This window comes from Myxocyprinus asiaticus, chromosome 22 (genome assembly GCF_019703515.2).
Source record: "Myxocyprinus asiaticus isolate MX2 ecotype Aquarium Trade chromosome 22, UBuf_Myxa_2, whole genome shotgun sequence".
Taxonomy (NCBI): domain Eukaryota; kingdom Metazoa; phylum Chordata; class Actinopteri; order Cypriniformes; family Catostomidae; genus Myxocyprinus; species Myxocyprinus asiaticus.
Window position 1 is genome coordinate 16,640,639 of NC_059365.1, and position 22,586 is coordinate 16,663,224.

General features: G+C 43.5%; 1 protein-coding gene across 1 annotated transcript in view; it reads left to right on the forward strand.

The window, feature by feature from the left end:
- The first annotated feature begins 1,429 nt into the window (after nucleotides 1-1,429).
- Nucleotides 1,430-22,586, forward strand: part of tenm2a (teneurin transmembrane protein 2a) — a 378,826-nt gene continuing 357,669 nt past the window's right edge. Inside the window, exon 1 of the mRNA XM_051649776.1 lies at nucleotides 1,430-1,658. Within this exon, the coding sequence (XP_051505736.1) occupies nucleotides 1,430-1,658 (229 nt within the window). The remainder of the gene's footprint in view (nucleotides 1,659-22,586) is intronic.

Below are 22,586 nucleotides of genomic sequence, written 5' to 3' on the forward strand. Positions count from 1 at the left end.
ACTCTATCAAATACCAACAAATAAAAAATAAAAACCTGGCTGCCTCTGCCAGAAAGCTTACAATGGGCCCTGGTTGGATCTTCCAACAATGATCCAAAACAAACATCAAAATCAACACAAAAATGGTTCACTGACCACGAAATCAAGGTTCTGCCATGGCCATCCCAATCCCTTGACCTGAACCCCATAGAAAATGTGTGGGGTGAACTGAAGAGGAGAGTCCACCAACATGGACCTCTGAATTTTAAGGATCTGTAGAGATTCTGTATGGATGAATGGTCTCAGATCCCTTGCCAGGTGTTTTCCAACCTCATTAGGCATAAAAAAGCTGTTATCTTGGCAAAGGGAGGTTGTAAAATGTATTGAATAAAAGGGTGCCAATAATTATGGCCAATGCGTTTTGGAGAAAAATATTTATTTAATAATGAGATATTTCCCCTGTTTCAGTTGTTTTACTTCAATTAAAGTTAGATTTATTTTATTTTAATTTTATTTATTTTTTAATGAAAGATCAAAAGGATAAACAATGCAGATTTTTAAAATAGATTAGTACTGGTGTGTTTTTGTGTGTGTGTAATGGTTTGATATGATCAGCCTTTTGCTGTGTTTTGGCTCCCTGTTTTCCACGGCACATCCAGGCATCTGTGATTATCCTCTCACAGCCACAGAGGGAGCTTTTCTCACTCTGTCTGCGATAATGAGGGAGAGACTTGAAATGCCCTTAAGTAATTTCCTTTCTCCTCTCCCCTTCTCCTTTCTTTCACTCTATCACTCATCCTTCACCGGCATCATGCCTTCACTCCTCCACACATCTCAGTTCCTGCTCTACTCCTTCTTCCGTTATTATGGCTGTAATGACAGCTTCCTCTATTTGATTAAATGTTGTTCCACTTTTTGTATATGAACCCACCATGCTGCCAAATGCAATGTTTCTGGGATTTATATATATATATATATATATATATATATATATATATATATATATATATATATTCTGTAGTTTACAGACAGGATTTAACCTTATGACTTACAGACTCTGTAATATAGTTGATGATTTCTTTCTATTAATTATAATATAATATTGTTCTTTAAAAATACCCTGCTAAAAAGATTAAAATGGCTGTGTTTTGCGTGTCAGCCACCTTGCCAGACCTCTTAAAGGGAAAGGTTTTGCTGTTGAACAGCATGGCTGTGCTGGTACACTGGCTAGAGCAGCACCAATCCAGCACTATCCTGAATTATCCAGTCTGGAATCCCACCTGGAATTAATGCTGGTCTAAGCTGATCTTTTCAACATGCTATATAAAAATGTTTTTGGAATCTATTGACTCAACGGTTGTTGTTGTATTCTGTTGTTTTCAGGTGAAGGACTAGACAGTTGTTGAGACCTTCACTTTGAGGACCAGTCAGTTCAGCTGCAGCAGCTGCCATGGATCTTAAAGAGCACAGACACCGTGCACTGACTCACGCCTGCTGTGCGAAAGATTTGCAGTTCACCACCTCCTCCCTGGACAAGGAGGAGTGCCGCGTACCCACTCAGAAGTCGTACAGCTCCAGCGAGACCCTGAAGGCTTTCGATCATGACTCACGCCTTCATTATGGGGGATGTGTTGCTGACCTGGTGCACCATGAAGCAGATGAGTTCACCAGACAAGGAGGTAAGCACACAAATATATGCAACAAACATATAATCATATATACACAACCCCAAATTATCAAATATACTCAACATTTTCCCACAAATTATCAAATTTACACATTGCTCAGCACATCTACAGTATCCATCCATCCATCCATCCCTGGGATCCAAACCCATGATACTAGTGTTGCTTGCACCATGCTCTATCAGATGGGAATCTTATCTGTCTTAATAAAATTGTGCCCATGCCATAATATCCATTCTCCAACCTGGCATGATTCATAAAAAGAGTGTGCAACATAAACTTACAACAGGACAGTTCCGTTAACAGTGTATACTTTTGCAGAGCATGTCACTATACCTATACTGTAGCTAATCCCACAGCTTTGTGCTTATGCATGCTGCTGTCGAGAAATGCAACCTGCCACAGGTGCTGCTGATACAGTTCTACTCAGCGGTCATTGAGTCTGTCCTCTTTACTTCAATAACTGTCTGGTTTGGTTCAGCTACGAAATCAGACATCAGAAGACTACAAAGGACAGTTTGGACTGCTAAGTGTAAGTGTAAGAACTATACACTTCCAGAGTGAGGAAAAAGGCTGGAAAAATCACTCTGGACCCCACTCACCCTGCCCACTACCTTTTTGAACTGTTGCCTTCTGGCCGACGCTTCAGAGCTCTGAGCACCAGAACCGTCAGGCACAGGAACAGTTTTTTCCCTCAGGCTATCCATCTCATGAACAGTTAAATTGCCCCATTGAGCAATAACTATGTGCAATACACAGTTTAGTCTTTCTTATATTTATCCAACACATCCAACCTCTTCTGCCATTTCATTCCTCTGAAAAAAAATAAATAAATAAAAACATTTGCACTGTACATAACAGATTTGTATTTACACTGTACATAACAGATTGTATTAGATTTGCACTACCCATGTGTATGTGTGTATGTATGTATGTGTGTGCCTGTACGTACGTGTATAATTCATTTTATTTTTTATTTTTTATTATTATCTATGTCTTGCTGCTGTTTTTGTATTGTTTTTGTATTGTTGTACACTGGAAGCTCCTGTCACCATGACAAATTATTTGTATGTATAAGCATACTTGGCAATAAAGCTCATTCTGATTCTGATTCTGATTCTGATAACGGTGCAGTTACAGTACTTAAGTTACAGGAAGTACCTCAAAATCTGTCCCCATATGCTTCAAACATGTCACCTGTTCTCAGTTGACGTTTAACAGCCTGATAACACTGGTCCACTGTCACCTGTTCAGTCTTATTCATCTGATAGAAGCCTATGCCTGCCGACCAACTTCACGGCCCAGGCTGTAGATGTATGTTAAAATAGCATTGGACCTTTTATCAGTGTGGATCTAAATTGAAGGTGACTGCCTTACTAGTTTAAACTTGACTGATTGGTTCAGATATGTACCCCTTGTTTAATCTTTGTGTTATACATCTCTTTTTTTAATGTGTTTAATGATGCTAATAAGATAAGTCAGCCGCTTCACCTGAGGCTGGAGAGAAAAGGACGGTTGATGAAGAAAAAGAAGAGAGAGAGAGAGATCAGCAAAGAGCGAGTTCTGTTGAAACGCAGAAGCACCAACCTGGCGTCATAATGAGCTGGCTGCCGTTGATCCGGAGCAGGGCTGAGGATGGGTCATCTTTAAAAAAAATGTCAAGCTTGCAAGTCCTCTTCTGCTTGAGCTACTGCCGGTGCGTCATTGATTCTGCTGTCTGAAACGGATTTCAACTCGATGTCATTGATCAGCGCCAGACCGTGTTTTCAGCCCACAGAGAGAAGGAGAGAGAGTGAAAGAGGATGTGAAGAGTAGGACAGACCCGCTAGAGACATTGCAGCCTCTTTTCTCTCCTAACATTCACTGACAACAGTTCCCAGAACTCATGCAGCCCAAGGTGAAGTGGCCTGTGGTTTCTCTGAGACATATGGTGACAGCATCAGTGAGAAAGAATTATGGGCAGGGGTTAAATTGGGGCACATTTGATTCAAAAAAGAAAAAGAAAAAAATATTGGCAGTTTGTTTGTCACTTCATTCTATTTTCTATAGTCTCCAGTTCAGTTTTTTGAACCTCCTCCTCAAAAATCCCAATTTAACCCCTGATTATGTGTAGTTGAAGAGAACCAAAGTGAGGGAGGACAGATAGACAAACTGACAGATGCGTTAGCCGTGGAGAAGCGGAGAGTTGGAGGCCGTCAGATTGGTGCAACGCGGCTACTTGAGGAGGTAACAGCTCAGTGACTACAGATGCATCTGTGGGAAGTGTTGCCAAGGGAGACTAACAGTGTGCAGAGGCCATATGTAACAGCACTCAAAGAGATTTGCCAAATTTCTCTCCTCTCTCTCTCTTTCTCGCTCACTCACTCACATAGTCATCACGGCCCACGTTAATGTTTGCACAGAGGAAGCAAATATCACTCTTTAACTTTTTAAGAGATGCTATTTTCTATCTATTTGAACTGTTCAACCTTTCACTTATGTTTGGAGAAGTAGCACCCTAATGCTTCTCTGAGTCGGACTGAATTCAGTTCTGTCCCTGGCACATTCACAAGACACTTTTACAAGTAATATACTATATAAAGTATCCATACCATTTTGTTTGCATGGAATAAAGTGTTTGACTTTCTTTCTTCTGCAGAATACAAATAAAGATTTTTAGAAGAAAATTTCTGTAGGTCCATTCAATGCAAGTGAACAGTGAACCGCACTTTAAAGCTCCAAAAAACACAAACAGTCACAGTAAAAGTAATCCATGCAAGTCCAGTGGTTTAATATACAGTATGTCTTCTGTAGCGATGGAATCACTTTGGGAACAAGATTGTTTTATTGTTTTATTGACTGTTTAGCATTATTACATGTTCATAAAGACAGTTCTCATTAAAAACACTGAATTATTTTGCTGTTACAATGGGACATCAATACTAAGTAGACCTCAAATTTAAAATAGACTAAATAATTTAAAATCAACCAAAATTAAAAATGTGAATTATATAATTTAAGATCTAGTATCTCATATCACAGGGTAAATTCTAAAAAAACATCTGTCATTTAGGAGTCTATTGGTGATCTCCTGTGATCTCTTAGTTTGACATCTTGGGTCAATTTATTAGAATTTTTGTCTGGCGACCTGTGAGCTCCTCCATGGGGGGGTTGCCAGTCACTGAAGTTGGACTTAAACAGCTTTCTTGCAAAGCCAAGACACAATTGAGTGTGTCTCTCTACAGGTGTGCACAATCCAAGGGTGGAGAGAGCGTCTCGGTACTCTGAATACCTCTGACCAAGAATGATTTTACAAGCCTGTTTCTGTGCTCCTTCCAGTCTTTTGGCCTGGTCTACAGTCAAGGAATTGTGCCATACAGGGACTGCGTACTCCAGTACCGGACGTACATAGCCTGTATAAATGGAAACCAATTCTGAGTTTCGGACACCAAATTTCTTCAGGTGACGCAGAGCAAATAGCTTCCTGTTCGCTGAGGTCAACTTGTGGTCCATCCGACTGTCCCATCTCAAGTTACCCTGGATGGTGATCCCCAGGACTTTTATTGTGTCACAGACTTCCAATATGTTCTGATCAATGGAGAGTGTCGGCCAGGCTGATGTATGTCTCATGCTGGTGACATGTAAAACTTTACATTTCTTTGGGTTGAGTTTCATTTTATGCTCCTCTACCCAAGTATCAAGACCATTCAGGGCCTGTTGGAGGGTACGGGTAGTTGGGGCGTCCACATCTGGGCCAGAGTCATATCATCCACATATTTCCAGTGATCTGTTCCACCCTGGAGAGCACTGTTGATCAGTGCTAGGAAGACTATAGGCCCTAGTACGGTTCCCTGCACAACTCCACATGTGGGATATTTCCAGTCAGAGAGATGCCCCTGGGAGCGCACTTTCTGGTGACGGTCGGTCATGAAGCTGCAGATCCATGGAATGAGGCCTGGCCTCACTCCAAGATCGATGAGGCACTATACTGCCACTGTGATGATCTACAGAATCTAAGGACTTGGCAGAATCTGTTGTAATTAGTGTGCACACTGAGCCCAAAACATCTCAAGCCATCTCAAGTCCATCAAACTAACCAAATTGTGTGTTGTGGAACAGTTATGTCAGCTGCCAAACTGCATAGGATCTAGATTTGGCATGATGTTATTCAGAATCCATTGTGCAGCAGACTGTTCACAAATTTTAGAGAGCTAAGCTGTTAATGAGATCGGCCTCAATTCGTCAATGTTTGGAGGAGAAGATTTCGGTATGGGGTACAACAGTAACCTCTTTCATTGTCTAGGAAAGACCCCTTCATCAAACGAACTATTGATGATGTCACAGAGAGGGATACTGATCTCACATGCAAACTCCTTTAGTATACTTAGGGGAATCATGTCGGGGCCAGGGTATTTGTAGCAAATAGTGGAAGAAAATCTGCTATACACATCCCACACTGGAATAGTAGGCAGTGGGAGGGATGGTAAAAAAGGAGGTAAAGCTAAACGTTCAAAAGGCGAAAATGACTGGGACACTTTAACAATCTTTGTGTTGATTGCATTAGCAAATGTCACAACATCCTGGGAATTAATTCCAGGGACATTAATTCGGTCTGCCTTTTTCACAGTTTTGCACATTGATTTAATTCTGTTGTGCCAAGCTCAAGAATTAATTTTTTCCATTCCTCCCACTTTGGATTTTAAAAGTGCTTTTAGCCTTATGTATTTCCTTTTGGAAATTGTTTCTGTAGAACTTCACCTGGGCACATGATTTTCTAGTCTTAAAGGCTTTTTTTCTCTGGTGGATTAAGTGCTTGATCTTGGGGGTGATCCATGGTGTATCCGAAGGATAGACTTTCACTGTCTTTATAGGGAAATGTCTATCAATTTTAGGCAGGATAGTATTGTAAAAGGTGCTGTCTTTCTCATTGATGCTGGTTGCTTCATTCACCTCCTGCCATGGATGAGTGGTAATCCACCTGCCAAACTTGCTCAAGCCAGGCTCCTTTATAAATCATACTAATTATTTGTGCTCCAATCCAGCACAATCATACAGTTATGGTCACTTGAGCTAACTGGAGGGAGAATCTCAGGTTTCAAATACACTGATTTCATATTAGTGATAATCATGTCAAGAATGGCTTTACCTCTGGTGTTGTTCTGAACCACCTGATAGAGCTTGTTATCTAGGCAGATCTCATGGACTCAGAGGTGGTTGAAGTCCAATGTCTGGGTACTTAGTACAAAGCAGGTCAGATGAGGCTATTATATGTCCAATGAGTTCATACTGGTGTGGTGACTGAGGTGGTGAAAACACCACACACACAGCAATAACAGATACAGTATGTGCTGTGGGAGTCTCAGGGGTCTCACTTTCACCCACAGACATTCTAGATGATCTGGAACACTGATACAGGTTAAGGGATATGATGGAACATAGTCTCTGATATACAGTGCAACACCTCCACCATGACAAGATCAATATTTAAATCATTTTTTTACTATAAATCTACACTTTCAATTTCAGAATGTGAAAGTGAAAGTGGAGATGTTTTAGTAAAAAAGGACTCATATTGCTTCTTAAGTAATAGACTTAACCACTAGAGTCACATGGATTACTTTTATGATGCCTATATTTCATTTTTGGAGCTTGAAAGGTCTGGTTACCATTCATCTGCATTGTTTGGACCTACAGAGCTTAGATATTGTTCTAAAAAACTTTGTGTTCTGCAGAAAAAAGATAGTCATACACATCTGGGATGACATGAGGGTGAGTAAATGAAGAGAGAATTTACATTTTTGGGTGAACTATCCCTTTATGTCTCTCATAGCCTTTTTCCACCAACATGGTTCAGGTGCGGGTTCCTGGGCCGGTGCGAATTCTTGAACTGTTCCGCGCATTTCCACCAGAGAAAAGGCCCTTCCGGGGCCAAAACCCTGGTTCCGCACTGGCCCCAAAAGCTTGCTGGTTTCTACGCAGGAACCAATTACATCAGGGAACGGAGGGTGGGATAATGTTTTGTCATCATGGTAAAGTTTTCCCAAACAACAACAGAAGGGTATTCCAGAAAGCAAGGTTAACTTACCATGACATAAACCCTGAACTCTCAGTTGATTAACCCAAAACTTGCTTACTAGTGGTATGTAGGTTCCAGAACACCTGCGCGAGGTTAGTTAACTCAACCATGAGTTTGAAACTCAGAGTTTGTGCGCGTTCTCGGTGAACTCAGAAAGGCATTCTCAGCAGATCACCGAATCCACGAGTAATCATGGAAACAGACGCTAAGAAGAAAGGCGTGCCATATTTCAGTGAAGCAGAACATGAAGTTTTAATGACTGCAAACGAGCATTATTTCATCTTCACTCGTAATAGCGATAGGAGCTACATTGGTTTAGGACTGAGAGTTTGTTTGACAGAAATTATACTGAATCATTGCGTGAATTTTTAAATTAATAAAACTATAAAGTTCTACCGTACATATAAAAGCTTAATTCAACATTAATATTAGACCTCTCTCACCTACATTAATGTTTAATAGGTCAACCATTACATTATTTGTTTGCATTGAACTTCATTATAAATATTAACATTCATATCCTAATAATATTATGATAATAGGCTATAGGTTTACTGTATATTTTAAGTTCCCTATCTGTCACTCACTCGACGTTGGTGTCGATGTAGTGACACTAGGGGTCACTCTTGGGAGCCCGAGACACCTCTGGTCTTTGATAAAAGGCCAATGAAAATTGGCAAGTGGTATTTGCATGCCACTCCCCCGAACATACGGGTATAAAAGGAGCTGATATGCAACCACTCATTCAGATTTTCTCTTCGGAGCCGAACGGTCATGCTCACTGAGCTGAATACTACTGTTCATTCACCTCTGCTGGATCTGACGGTGCATTTCAGCGGCTTCTCCCTCCTCTGCACTGGTGCACTGCAGAGAACGCCCCTGGGCGCTTCGGCAGAAAAACTAGAGAGTATATTTTCTGAAAGAGCATTTTTCCCCTCTAAAAGAGTATATATTTCTCTAAAAGAGCGCACACATGGAACGTCTTTTTAAAGATGCTTTTCCGATTGTGTGTTATTCCTGGTTGTGCTCGTTATCTCTCGCCTTCTAACAGTCACGATCACTGTCTTTCGTGTCTGGGCACTGCTCACGTGGAGACAGCATTCGTGGATGGTCATGTTCTCATTGCGAGAATATGTCCATGGCAACGTTGCGGTCGCGGCTCGCCTTCGTAAGAAAGCGAGACACCCCAGAGGCTCCCGCCTCGGTCCTTTTACCCACGGGTTTGAGGCCAGCGCGGCTAGCACTGGGGGCGATTTGGGGACCCCAATGGGACCGCCTCCGCCGGGTATCCCCCCGTGGACCTCCCATTCCCCAGCACGCTCGTCTGCCCCGATCGGGCTTCCGGGCGAGTCCGCCGGCTCGTCTCACGGCGAGTTCGACCTCTTATTCGGAGCCCGTGAAAGTGATGAGCTCTCGAGCGAGCGCAGCATCGGAGAGCGGGCTCGTCCAGTCGGAAGCCTCAGCTGGGCTCCTCTCTACGGGGTCGATCGCCCAGTCACAGGCTGATGCGGAGATGACGACATGCTTTCCCGGGCAGCCGCGAGCGTCGGTTAGAGTGGTGTAAGGGGGTTTAGAGGAAAGGAGGAGGCGAGAATCGGCTTGACAACTTAAATAATAATTTATTAAACAAAAACACACAACTAAAAACACAGCACAGCTGTCTGTAATTCTCTCTCTCTCGAACTGTCGTCCCCGGCCGCCTTTATCCCTCGCGCGCCCCATCAGGCTGATTGGGGACCGGGTGTGTCTCATTCCAGCCCGGCCCCGCCCTCCTCAGCTCTACACTCCTCCCGGCGTTGCCTCAGGCCGGGGAGCCCCCGGCATGACGTACATCCCCCCCACCCTTCCTCTCCGGGTGGGGGGGCGTGCCTTATGCCCCGACTACCGGCGGGTCCTCCCCGCCTTCCTCGACCTGGGAGGAGAAAAAACAACACAAAATGGCGAGGGAAAGGCCAACACGGAGCGGCAGAGAGAGAGAGAGGAGAGAGAGAAAAAAAAACCTCACTGGTTCTCTGATGCGCTGTCGCGTGGTCCTCGATCACTACTCCACCCTCTCAGGCGGACTGCAGCCGCTCCTCCCCGGGCGGACCGGAGTCAGACCTCCGACCCCCAGCGGACAGAACGCCCCTCCGCGTTCCCGGCATCCCGTGGGGACTCTCCTCCGCCCCTGGCAGCGGCCCTACCACTCCAGGCGGTCGGGGAGTCACTTCCCTCCTCCCCCCCGCGGACGGCGGTCTTCTCTCAACCCCTCCGCGTTCCCGGGGGACGGCAGGGCACTCCTCCGCCCCCGGCAGCGGCTCCCTCGCTCCAGGCGGTCGGGGAGTCCCGTCCCCACTCGCCTCGCGGACGGCGGCCGTTCCCCGCGTCCGGGTAGTCGGGCTACTCCGTCCCCCGTCGGACGGCAGCAGCGCTCCCCTGGGTGGACGGCAGTGTCGAGGACTCTGCGACGGGAATCCCTCCTCCTTCCCGGGTTTCGGCACCAGTGTAAGGGGGTTTAGAGGAAAGGAGGAGGCGAGAACCGGCTTGACAACTTAAATAATAATTTATTAAACAAAAACCCAAACAAAAACACACAACTAAAAACACAGCACAGCTGTCTGTAATTCTCTCTCTCTCGAACTGTCGTCCCCGGCCGCCTTTATCCCTCGCGCGCCCCATCAGGCTGATTGGGGAACGGGTGTGTCTCATTCCAGCCCGGCCCCGCCCTCCTCAGCTCTACAAGTGGATTTCACCGCTCTTCCTTGAACCCTCCCGCCTCGGTCCTTTTACCCACGGGTTTGAGGCCAGCGCGGCTAGCACTGGGGGCGATTTGGGGACCCCAATGGGACCGCCTCCGCCGGGTATCCCCCCTCGGACCTCCCATTCCCCAGCACACTCGTCTGCCCCGATCGGGCTTCCGGGCGAGTCCGCCGGCTCGTCTCACGGCGAGTTCGACCTCTTATTCGGAGCCCGCGAAAGTGATGAGCTCTCGAGCGAAGCATCGGAGAGCGGGCTCGTCCAGTCGGAAGCCTCAGCTGGGCTCCTCTCTAAGGGGTCGATCGCCCAGTCACAGGCTGATGCGGAGATGACGACATGCTTTCCCGGGCAGCCGTGAGCGTCGGTTAGAGTGGATTTCACCGCTCTTCCCTGAACCCTCGCGGCTCGGTGATTGGTTCCTGGGCTCGCGGCGCCACTCAAAGCCACGCCCCGCCCCGTTCCTTTCTTCCCGGAAGTGCATGAAAAGCTGACAAGGCCACGGGAGGCACTTTTTACTGCCCAGTCCCGATCTTTTCAGCTTCCCCGCTCTCACTACCCTCGATGGTGGGGCAGCCAAGGGTTATTCGGCAATCCCCCAGTGGATAAAGGCGCTCGCGGTGCACCTATGCTCGCAGAGCGCCACCACCTGGCGCGGGTGCCCAAAGCCCCCGTCCAAGGCCTGTAGGTTTACGTCGTCTCTGACGGCCAAGGCCTATGGTGCCACTGGACAAGCCGCCTCCGCCCTGCACGCCATGGCTCTCCTGCAAGTCCGCCAAGGCGCTAAAGGAACTGCACGAGGGTGGTTCCGCCCCGGGATTGATGCAGGAACTGCGCTCGGCGACCGACCTCACTCTCCGAGCGACGGAGGTCACGGCGCGGTCTCTCGGGCGGACGATGGCCACACTAGTGGTCCAGGAGCGCCACCTTTGGCTCAACCTGGTCGAGATGGGTGAGGCCGACAAGACACAATTCCTTGCTGCCCCCATTTCCCAGGCGGGCCTATTTGGCGACACCGTCGAGGACTTTGCCCAGCAGTTCTCGATGGTAGAGCAGTAGATGGATGCTAGCCGGCATATCCTGCCCCGGCGCAGCTCAACATCCCGCACCCCATCTACTCATCGCCAAGGGCGTCCCCCTGCGGTGACTGCACCGGCTCCGCCTCAGCCCGCCCCTTCGGCCTGGCACCGGCGTGGAGCCCACCGCAGGAAGCAGACGCCACCCGTCTCACGGCCGCCCAGAACCCGTGAAAGGCTTCAAAGCGCCCTTGAGATGGGCGACCCAGGGACAATGAAACCCACTGCTCTGGAGCTGGTAAGCACATCTTCATCTTTTTGTTACCTTTTGCATTTAATTGCGCTGCATGCCCAAGTGGCTGCAGTACTCAAGAGCTCAGCAAGAGTGGTTTCCTTGTTCCCTGGGTCACGTATCCGGTGTGTATGGCTGGCATCACGACCACCGTCCACCACTCCATTTGGCAGGTTGGCGCTCCAGCGGCGATCTCCCACCCTGAGCGCCCAGCTGTGGCACAAATCCGCCCCCGATGTGACAGTCTTCACGGGTCACGAGGACAGGCCTATTCCTCCCCTGTCCCAGGCTGTTCCGGGGGTGGTCACAAGAAGCCAGGTAAGTGCTTCGATGTCCTCGGACTCAGCATGGCCACGATGTGGTGTGGCACCTCGAGCTCAGCCCCGCCGCGAGGCCCCACCTGCCGGTACATCCGATGACGTTGTCCCTTTGGTCCCCCTTGCGCGGAACTTGGACACATGGCTTGCGCCTTCCAGTTCGTCACGAGGGCTGGTCAGGACCGTCCGACTCGGCTGCGTGATTCACTGCCCAGGTTCAACGGTGTCCACTTCACCTTGGTGAAAGACGAAAACGCTGCTGCCTTGCGCGGAGATCGCTACCCTCCTACGGAAGGACGCGATAGAACCTGTCCCTCCAGCCGAGATGAAGAAAGGGTTTTACAGCCCCTAATTCATTGTACCGAAAAAAGGCGGTGGGTTGTGGCCAATCTTGGACCTGCGAGTACTGAACCAGGCTTTACACAGACTCCCGTTCAAGATGCTGATGCAAAGACGCATTCTAGCGAGCGTCCAGCATCAAGATTAGCGGCGGTAGACCCAAAGGATGCGTACTTTCACGTCTCGATCCTTCCTCGACACAGACCCTTCCTGCGGTTCGCGTTCGAGGGTCAGGCGTATCAGTACAAAGTCCTCCCTTTCGGCCTGTCCCTGTCTCCTCACGGGCTATTCTCACGTGATCCTGAGACCCCGACCGGGCTATGTGCCCAAGGTTCCCACCAGTCCTTTTAGGGACCAGGTTGTGAACCTGCAAGCGCTGCCCCAGGAGGAGGCAGACCCAGCCCTGTCGTTGCTATGTCCGGTGTCTTCCTTGGGCAGAGCCCCTCTACCCCAGTCTCCATGTTGTAGTAACTCCTCCCCCATTGGGCAGGATCTACCTTGAAGGCTCTCCACATGGTTGGAAAGACCATGTGATGTATTCTTCCACTTAAATATCCCCCCCTCTCTTGGGGCGAGGTGTGGTCTCCGCGGTGTCCTCCTCTTGGGAGGGACACCCCCCGACTAGACCTGGCAGCCCAGTCAGATAATCCCCCTTCTTTTTTAGGGAGTGGAAAAAGAGAAAGGGAAAGAGGCCACGACTGGGTTAAGCCTGTCTCTATCTCTGGGTAGTCGACTTGTCCCCAAAAAGGGCCATTCGACACTCATAACTGTGTTGGGGGAGGTTACGTGTCGACCTGGTGTGCTGGCTATGAGGCACACAGCAAGTCTGCCCACCACACACCGCCAGTTCACGTAACACAGTTCAGCCTTGTGGCATTTTGTATAGGGACCCCTAGTGTCACTACATCGACACCAACGTCGAGTGAGTGACAGATAAGGAACATCATGGTTACTGGTGTAACCTCCGTTCCCTGATGGAGGGAACGAGACGTTGGTCCCTCCTGCCACAACGCTGAACTACCCGCTGAAATGGCTGGACCTTATATCGGCTCCTCAGCGTAAAACCTGAATGAGTGGTTGCATACCAGCTCCTTTTATACCCGTATGTTCGGGGGAGTGGCATGCAAATACCACTTGCCAATTTTCATTGGCCTTTTATCAAAGACCAGAGGTGTCTCGGGCTCCCAAGAGTGACCCCTAGTGTCACTACATCGACACCAACATCTCGTTCCCTCCATCAGGGAACGGAGGTTACACCAGTAACCATGATGATTCATTTTAATGGTATTTAACATGTGCATGCTAATTTTATTTTACTGTATGTCATGTGAACTGAATGTATTTCTTTTATTTTTAATACCATTTCATGTACCCAGTTGGGGTTTCTAAAAACTTAGAATCATATCACCTTTAATTTCCCACAGTTGCTGATGGTCTCATTGTATTAATAGACAATAGATTGTAGGATCTCCCACAGATGTCATCATTTTCCATTGATTTAATGTAATGTTTTTTAGTAGGCCACACATGATTATTCATGTGCATTATAAGATGAAGATCTGCTGTAACAGTGGTGGACAGTGATAGGAGTTACATGTCCATTGTGTTCTTTTCTCATTTGATGTGGCATTAAAACTTGTCATGTTGTGTTGTCATGTACAGTAGGGTCCATCTGCCTCCACCAACTTGGTACGGAATGAAATTATGTTGTTTTAATTGATGATCATGTGTCTGACTATACATTATAGATGTTCATGATCTCAGTATTAGGGAAAAGTAACTCATCTCTTCCTTGTTAATAGGAAGCTGTAAAAGGTCCCTATTGAAATGCAGAACAATGTAATTTAGAGATGGACCATGTACAGTTTCTGATGGAGTAGAGGAGGCTGAGCATCAGAAAGATACATCTTTTCATTGAATCACCTGACCACCAGCTAAATGAGGGCACTGTGGGTGACTCTAAATGACAGCATGTCTCATTTATATTTTCAGATAATAGAGTAATGTACAAGTCTGGAAATGTGTGCATTTAGATGTACCATAGCCTACATGAATTAGAGTGATAAAAAATAAAATCTCTAATCTGCGGTCTGTGAAATTATCACATATTATCTAGTTAGTGAAGAAGAATAAGGAGTGATTAATTGCTTAAGCTTTTAATTGGCAGACATTACCTGCATACTGATACTATGGAATGTCATTTTATAAATAACATTAATGTTCATTGACTGAAGGAACTATAAATAGAATGTGGGTGCTATAATAATTTTATTCTTTGAAATTTATAGAATAAAAATTATTTATTAGAAAGGCTAAATATAAATAAATAAAGCCCTGTCTTTACAGTGAAGAGTGTGGGGGACTTTCCAATGTGTTCTGTGTTAAAAAATATTACAGTATTAAAACCTTCCCATTAAAAGTTAAAGCACAATGTACACAGTTTGTTCACTTTTGAATGCAAATCTGCGGTGTGAGAGTGGAAATGCTGGAGAAAACAAGATTTGTGAGGTAAAGATTGCAGTTTACGGTAATATTGCTTAAAAAGTGTAATATTGTGAGTAATCTGAACTTCCACGCCCACTGTGCCGCTAGTAAAAGGGCTTGCATGCACTGACAGCATCTGAAATGTACTAACAGCTCCAGATTGCCCCGGCCGTATACCAGCGGAGCACAGGCTCGTCACGAGAACCATCGCAATTTCGGTGGAAAAGGGCTGTTTGTGTAATTGTTTTTTTTTTTTTTTCGTATCGTTTCTACTAATGTTGTCCCTTTTTTTTTACTAAGGTGAACCAAACTGAATCATGTCCAGATGTGTGAAATTACATTGTATTGAATTGATGAGGTCTTGATTAAAATTGAACTGTCCACTCATTTCAATAAACAGATGTGTTAGACAGCTCAGTAATAGCCTTTGTTAGGTGAAATTAAAGCTTGGATCTGTTAGTCACAGGTGCCTCTTAAACATATGGGCCAGCTGGACATATCAGCGGTGAGGAAGTAGGGCAGGGGAATGGATGTTCTATCATTCTCTGCTTCTCTTCTCTTTTTTTTCACACCACTGCAGGGCCACATCTGTGTCTATAGATGCACATCTGTGTCTGCATGGTATATTAAGCTGCTTGCCTTACCATTGCATTTTAACTTCCTTTATTTTTTATTGTTTTGCCTATCAAAATTTGTACTGGCACTCTATTGACAGCATAGCATCTTAATTTGGCAGTATAAATTGTGTATCTGGTATTTTTATAGACAGTAAACACATATCAATGCGCTCAGAATGACAGTTAGTGGCTGAACTAATTAGTTTCACATCAGGGGTTTTAGGGATCCCTTCAGAGGTGTTTGTTTGGATCCAGTTTGATCCTAGATTTGTGCTTTGGTTCTTGTTCCTAATGTCACAGTCACTGTTGTGGATTTTAGAGGACTTTACTATACTCCCTAACTCCTAATTCCTACTTTAAGAGTGTGCCTGTGCTTGGTATTTGGAGAGAAGCAAGAACAAGTTAGTCAAATTACCTTTAGGAGCTCCTTAGCAGTTTTGACTTTTCCCAATCCTGTCTTTCCCACACCGTTCCTTTGTTATCACCCCATAGCTGTTGTTTTGATCTGAAATTAGCTGTCTAGTCACACATTTTATTTAATATTTTATTTTGTTGATCCTGTGCTTTGTTGGTGTATAGCAATAAATCTGGGCAGGAAAAGATCAAAGGGAGAACCTGGTGGGTATTAAAAATAAATGACTGGGATTAAATGTAGTCTCTCTCTTTCTCCCTGTCCTTGTCACATTCCATTTCTCATTGCCCCATAGCCTCGTCCACTCACGCAAACATCCGCAGCCCTTTTCACATCAACCTTGAGACAGCTGAGAGTTTTCTTGTTTGCTCATTGATGGCTGGGGAATTGGTTTCAAGTATCCCTGAACCTTCCAGCCATCTGTAACTGCGTGTCAAGTCATACAAGCAAAGCGCGTGGCACAGCAGTTCATTTACGGGCAAAGGATTTTTGTGCATCAGCCTCAAGTAGCTAGGGGTGAACTGTGCCATTTCTGTGCCTCTAGAGGCCGCAAATGGAATTGAAAAAATGATCACTGGTTTCAAACTGGTTTCCTGAACCCTCCTGTTGTCTACTATGGTTTGATAAACAGATAGTCCCACCCTAATTTACGCTATTGGTTTAGCCTGTGTTGCCATGTCTGGCTGGTTGGGATGCTGAAACAAACAGAACAATGTTTTGAATGTACCACAGTGTTTACACTTATTGAGGAAATCAATCTTCCAGTGGATTTCTAACACTTGTCTCTACATAAAAAGCTGGAATAGGAGTAAAGTAAAAAACAAATATAATAATTATAATAAAAAATACATAAAAACATTCCAAAAACCCTCAATACTTTAAACAACTTTTCAACAATTGGAACAGTCTTTACTCACTGCTGATCCTAGGTTATATACCACTAGGCTTACAATAATCGCATTAACATGTCCCGCAATCTTTTAAGAATTTAATATGGCATTTCTTGCTCAAAGTCCTTAATCCGTTTTGGAATCTCCCAAGGCAAATGCACATTATGATCCGAGCCAACATTGTCTCATTTGGTTATCCTGATTTCCCCAAAGGCTGTATCGTTCTGTTGTTATATAAAATTTTTCTCTTATTCTTCTGGACTCAACAGCAGAGGCCACTTAGGTCATCAGAGGCTGGAGCTTGTGGCCTAGTGGACTTGAGGATGTTGTTAAGTGGAACAGAGTGGATATGAGATGGTTCATCAGTTTGGCAATTAGCTTTGCAGAATGAAAGCAAACACAATGAGAGCTAATGAGGGTGACCTTCCCTGTGAAAAGGGTGTTACCCCTCACTAAAATTTAGTTTAACAATATTTGAATAGCTTACAGGACTGGCAAAGGGACCATTTGGCCTTGTATATAGTGGCTAAAGTGCCTAATAGCCTTGCTCGCTCAATGGGTGGCTGATGCATCTAATGGAGGAGCTTACCTCAACACCGGGGTGTTTTATCCAAAAAGACAAGACACAGTGGTCAGTCTGAGCCCTGAAGGCCATCAAGTGGTCAGTTGGCACTTAACAGGAACCGTGATATGCCGATTAAACTCCAGTTTGGACAGCTATGTCACCTCTTATGACATCAGCCTGCTAAGTGATACCTAATTGCACATGGCATTCCCGTACCTCTCAGGCTGTTGTTTTGTCCCTCTGTAGGAATGATTCCTTTAATTATTAAATGTTTTGTACAGGATTGTATGGCTAAGCGGCTGCAATTTGGGGCACTTGTGCCCTTGGGTTCAATTATGGTTCTACGCTTCTAAGAGCAGAGTGTTTAATTCTGTGTCAAATTTAGTCTGTCTTCTAAATGTACTGATCTTTATTGGCGGTGCCCTAGAGACAATCCAGAAAACCTTCAGGCATTTCTCATGGTTTGTCAGAGGTGAAAATAGCCACATTCTATAACAAGTAGCAGTTTCTGTAACAGTCACTTTCTGCAACAAGCAGCGAGCTTGTGGTGTATTGGGAAATACCTCATAAATTAAAGATGCATTTTTGAATTCTCTCTTTTATCTGATAAAAGACATAGTTCACCCAATAAACAACATTATTTTATTATTTACTCACTCTCATGTTGTTCCAAACCTGTATGACTTTCTTCTGTGGAACACAAAAGGAGATATTAAGCAGAATGACAGCCTCAGTCACCATTTACTTTCATTACATCTTTTTGTTCCACAGAAGAAAGGAAGTCATAAGACTTTGGAACAACACGAGGTTGAGTAAATGATGACAGAATTTTTATATTTGACTGAACTATATCCCTTTAATAAACACAACTAAAGCTATTTGCATGTGTTATGGAGTGCCACATGCAGACAAGTTTTCATCACAAATTTACAAACTGGTTACCAAATGCAACCAATGGTAGCAGAGTGAGACCCGAATTTGACTATTACAAAAACAGCCTCCACACTCACCCTCTTAGTGTTCCCCAAGTCTTGAGATCCGCTTCAGGTCTTTAAACATGCCAACAGCAAAGCCTGTTGCAGCACACAGGATGATTTTCATATCAAGGGCGTATGTCAGGTGGTGTATGAGGGGCAAAATGGCTTCCTGTGGGGCCAGATCTATTTCTGCTGTCCAATTAAAAGGTGTTGAGTGGCCGTATGGTGCAGGCGGCTCACATGGGGCAGGGCATTTGACACTGAGGGCCCTGTTCTTGTTTAGCTGTTAACTCTATGTCCCAACATTAATGGGGGCCCTAATGATGTGCTGTGCATCTTGGGAACAAAGTATGCTGCGAAAACTCACTGGACACCCACTGCTAAGCATAAACCCTCTCAATTAACACCCTGCCCTCCCGAGACCACCGATGATAACACACCACCTACAATGCCAACAAGCCCCACGCAGGAGCTGATATCACAGGGACAGGTAGGAGGCTCTGAATCAGACAGTGTGCTAGATGTGATCCTCACACATGCACATATTCAGCCACGGCAAAGCTCCAGTTCCTACTCTGCAGTGTCAGGTACACTATTTTTGAAAGCAAGCAGTTAAATTATTGTGTTAGTCCAAAGACAAATACTGTACTTACATATGTTGTGTGTATAACATTTTGTTGAACATAGCATTCAATTTATTTTATTTTATTTTATTTTACACAAGTTCGATGAGGCTCTTTCTCTTCCAGAATGGTAGCACTATACTTGGCTTGCAGAAGCCAGTCTCACTTTCTCACCTGTATTTGTCAGTAACTAAATGAAAAAAATAGTTCACCCCAAAATATAAAGTTAATCATCATTATCTCATTATCATGACATTTGCACGGATCTGACCTTGATTCTGTGGAACACCAGAAGAGATTTTTTAACAGAATGTCCAAGCTGCACTTTTCCATCAGTAAGTTACATAAAAATAGTAATCCACAACAAATTAATTATTTATCTAAAATATTAATTTACTAATTACGTTATTGAAAAAAAATATTCACATTAATAATTATTTAACTTTTAAGTTGCTTTCTATTACACATTTCCGTGCAACAAATTCAAAATAATGTCTATTTCTTTCTTGTTCATTGTAACACCCAAGTCATACCCTCAGCACCTCACATTTCCCCTTAACAATGACTTGTTACGGTGCCATAATTCATGTATTCAAAATAAATAATATATTAGAGATAAGCATGAAACCTATAATGTACTTAAAAGTAATTAAATTATTTTAAAGTCAGTAACTGTAATCTGATAACAAGAATGTTAATTGTAATGCATTACACTACTTTTTTGACTAAAATAATTAGATTACAGTAACTACTTAATTTGTAATTGGATTACACCCAACTCTGTTTTCCATAAAATGAAAGTGAATGGTGACTACAGCTGTAAAGGAATATTTACATTTCTGTCTCACACAAAGCTATGGAATGACTTCAGAAAACTTGGAATATAGTGCACAAATCATATGGACAACTTTTATGATCTTTGATCAATTTTATGGTGCTTTTTTTTCTCCCATTTGGAGATTGACAGCCCCTGGTCCCCATATACATTCGTTTATTTGTGAGAGAGCAGCTCAGACTGTCTGCTAAACTTCTCCTATGAAAGTCATATGGTTTTGGATTGACATGAGGGTGAGTAAATTATGACATAATTTCCATTATAGCATGAACTATCCCTAAAAATAAATAGAAAATTTACTTACATAACTTATAAAAGTAACCTTGGTATTATGGTGTGAATTCAAATGGTAACATGTTACTTTACTGATTATGTAATACTCATTACTTGTGGTGTCCTTTAATACAATTATTACTTGTAATGTGTTGTTAAAGGAGAGCTGTGTACATCCAGTTAGTGAGTGAAAATCTGTATCTATATCAAATGCAGGTGTAGAAGTCATGGGTGTATGATGGAGAACCAAACTGTGTCTCCATAGCAATGTAATTATAGAGCACTACATTAACAAGTTGCTTGGAGAGCACAATACAGTGAGCGTTGAATAGGAGGCAAATCTGAACGGGTGCTGATTGACTGAAGGTGCGACTGTGTGTGTGCACACATGAATTGAGCTTGAGATGTCGAGCTGAGAGTGCGAGCAGATCTGTGTGTGGATATCTGGAGGGATGCAGAGCCAGCTGTGTCATTTCATTAATGGCACCACAATCCCACAGTCCTCCTTTTAACATCGTTTCATGCCTAGAACCCAGCAGGCTCACCTTGATTTATTTCCTTCCTTCTACTCTCCTGCTCCTCATCATAATATTAAGGTTTTCTCTCCCTTCTCACATTTTTTTTTTATCTTGCTATTTCTATCAATTTGTCTTTCTGTGTCTCCTTTAATGTTTTGTTTTCTCTCAGCTTCAGGTTCAATTCATGTCTTGCTCAAACTCATCAATTAGTTTTCCTCTGAGTTCTCGGTTTTTGTTTTTTCTAATTTTCAGAATGTAAATTTTTTTCTCCTATGTGTAATCTTATGTAGGTGTGACAGTATGAATAGCACTAACCAGGGGTCTTCAGCAGGGGATCTGTGATAGTACTGCAGGGGCAAAGTATATACTGTAAATGCATTATTGGCTGTTTATTCAACTTTGGGCCACTTCATGTTCCAGGGCTTGATTTTTATTGAAAAAATGTGTGTGAAATTGTGATATGGTCACATTAAAATGATGTAGAATTTTTTTTTTTTTTTTTTTTTCTTAGACCTTCATCATTTATTTTTGGTACATTTCAAATTAATTATGTATAGATTTTATTATTTTAGACTTGTCCTAGGCTTTTAATATTAAACTGTGAAAATACATAATGAAAATACAAAAATGATTTTTAAAAAAGACTAAAAAGACTAAGATCTTTAAAACCATAATATAAACAAAGAGTGAAGTAAACACACACACACACACAAACACACACACACAAAAACAAAACAACAACAACACATCTATAAGACTAAATGTCACTTGTGCGCAGAACATTTTTATTTAGCGTACTTTCCAATTTAGCTATAATTTTGCCAAATAATGCAAAAAGTGTTAAAATATTAGTTGTGTATATTTAGCCTGAGCAATTTTATTTCAAAAACGTTAAAAATGTAATTTTTATCATCACCATTTTTGTAAGATACACCCTATATGGTACTATATGCATGGTATTAAAGTCCAGGTTTAAAATACAACACAATTTTTTTTTTTTTTTTTTAATGTGTAACAGCTGCAATTTTTTTTATTTTTTTTACCAAAGGGTCCTTGGACCTGAAAAGGTTGAAAACCCATAGTATAAGCTACCTCATGCATTACTGTTCACAAACTTTCTTGTAAAAGAAGGAAAAGTTTTAAATTGTCGAGTGGCAGATTTTTAAAAAAAAATTCTGCAGCCACTTTTCTCTGGAGCAGGTCCATTACCCATCATCATCAGTAGTGGGGTGTAGGTTGTTATAGAGAGACCACTGAGTGGCTCGGGCGAGCTGGACACAAAAATCACATCTTTCGCCCTACTAAAGCGGAAGTCTATTTATATTACTCAAACGGCCAATCAGCCCCCACTCTCAGCCTCTCAAAAAAAGTCAAATGCTTCTTTCATGTGTCTGATAAAGCATAATGACCAGAGGAAAATTTCCACTCCTGGGGCCTAGAATGGGATTTGAGTCAGTCCTCAAGTCAGGCCAGTAAATTACCTCAGTGTGTGTTCGGCCACCGGTAAAAGGCATTAACGCAAAGAACATTGACCAAAACACATCTCCAGCCAGGAAACAAGCAATGTATGTCAAATTACAGTCTCTAAAAAAAACCTTTTTGTGTTCCTTGGCAACTTCCCTATAGTCTGCAGAATAGCTGAAAGCACTTGCGCTGGACTAGTTCTGAACTTTTTCAAATTGGACTAATTTGGAACCTGCTTATAAAATTTGGGGAGAGGGACATGTGTTGGTAAGTTATGAGAAAGTCATCTGGAAGTAGTCAAAGGATGAATAAAATAGAAATGAGAATGAAATAAAATAAATATGAAATAAATTACAATTAAATGCATAACTAGATACATGCACACATAAAGATAATCCTGTTAAGCCAGGCTCAGCATGCTGCATTAGATCACCCATTACTTTAGATCATTAGACATTATTTATTTACATTTACAGTTCATCTACATTAATTCATGTGACAGATACTTTCTT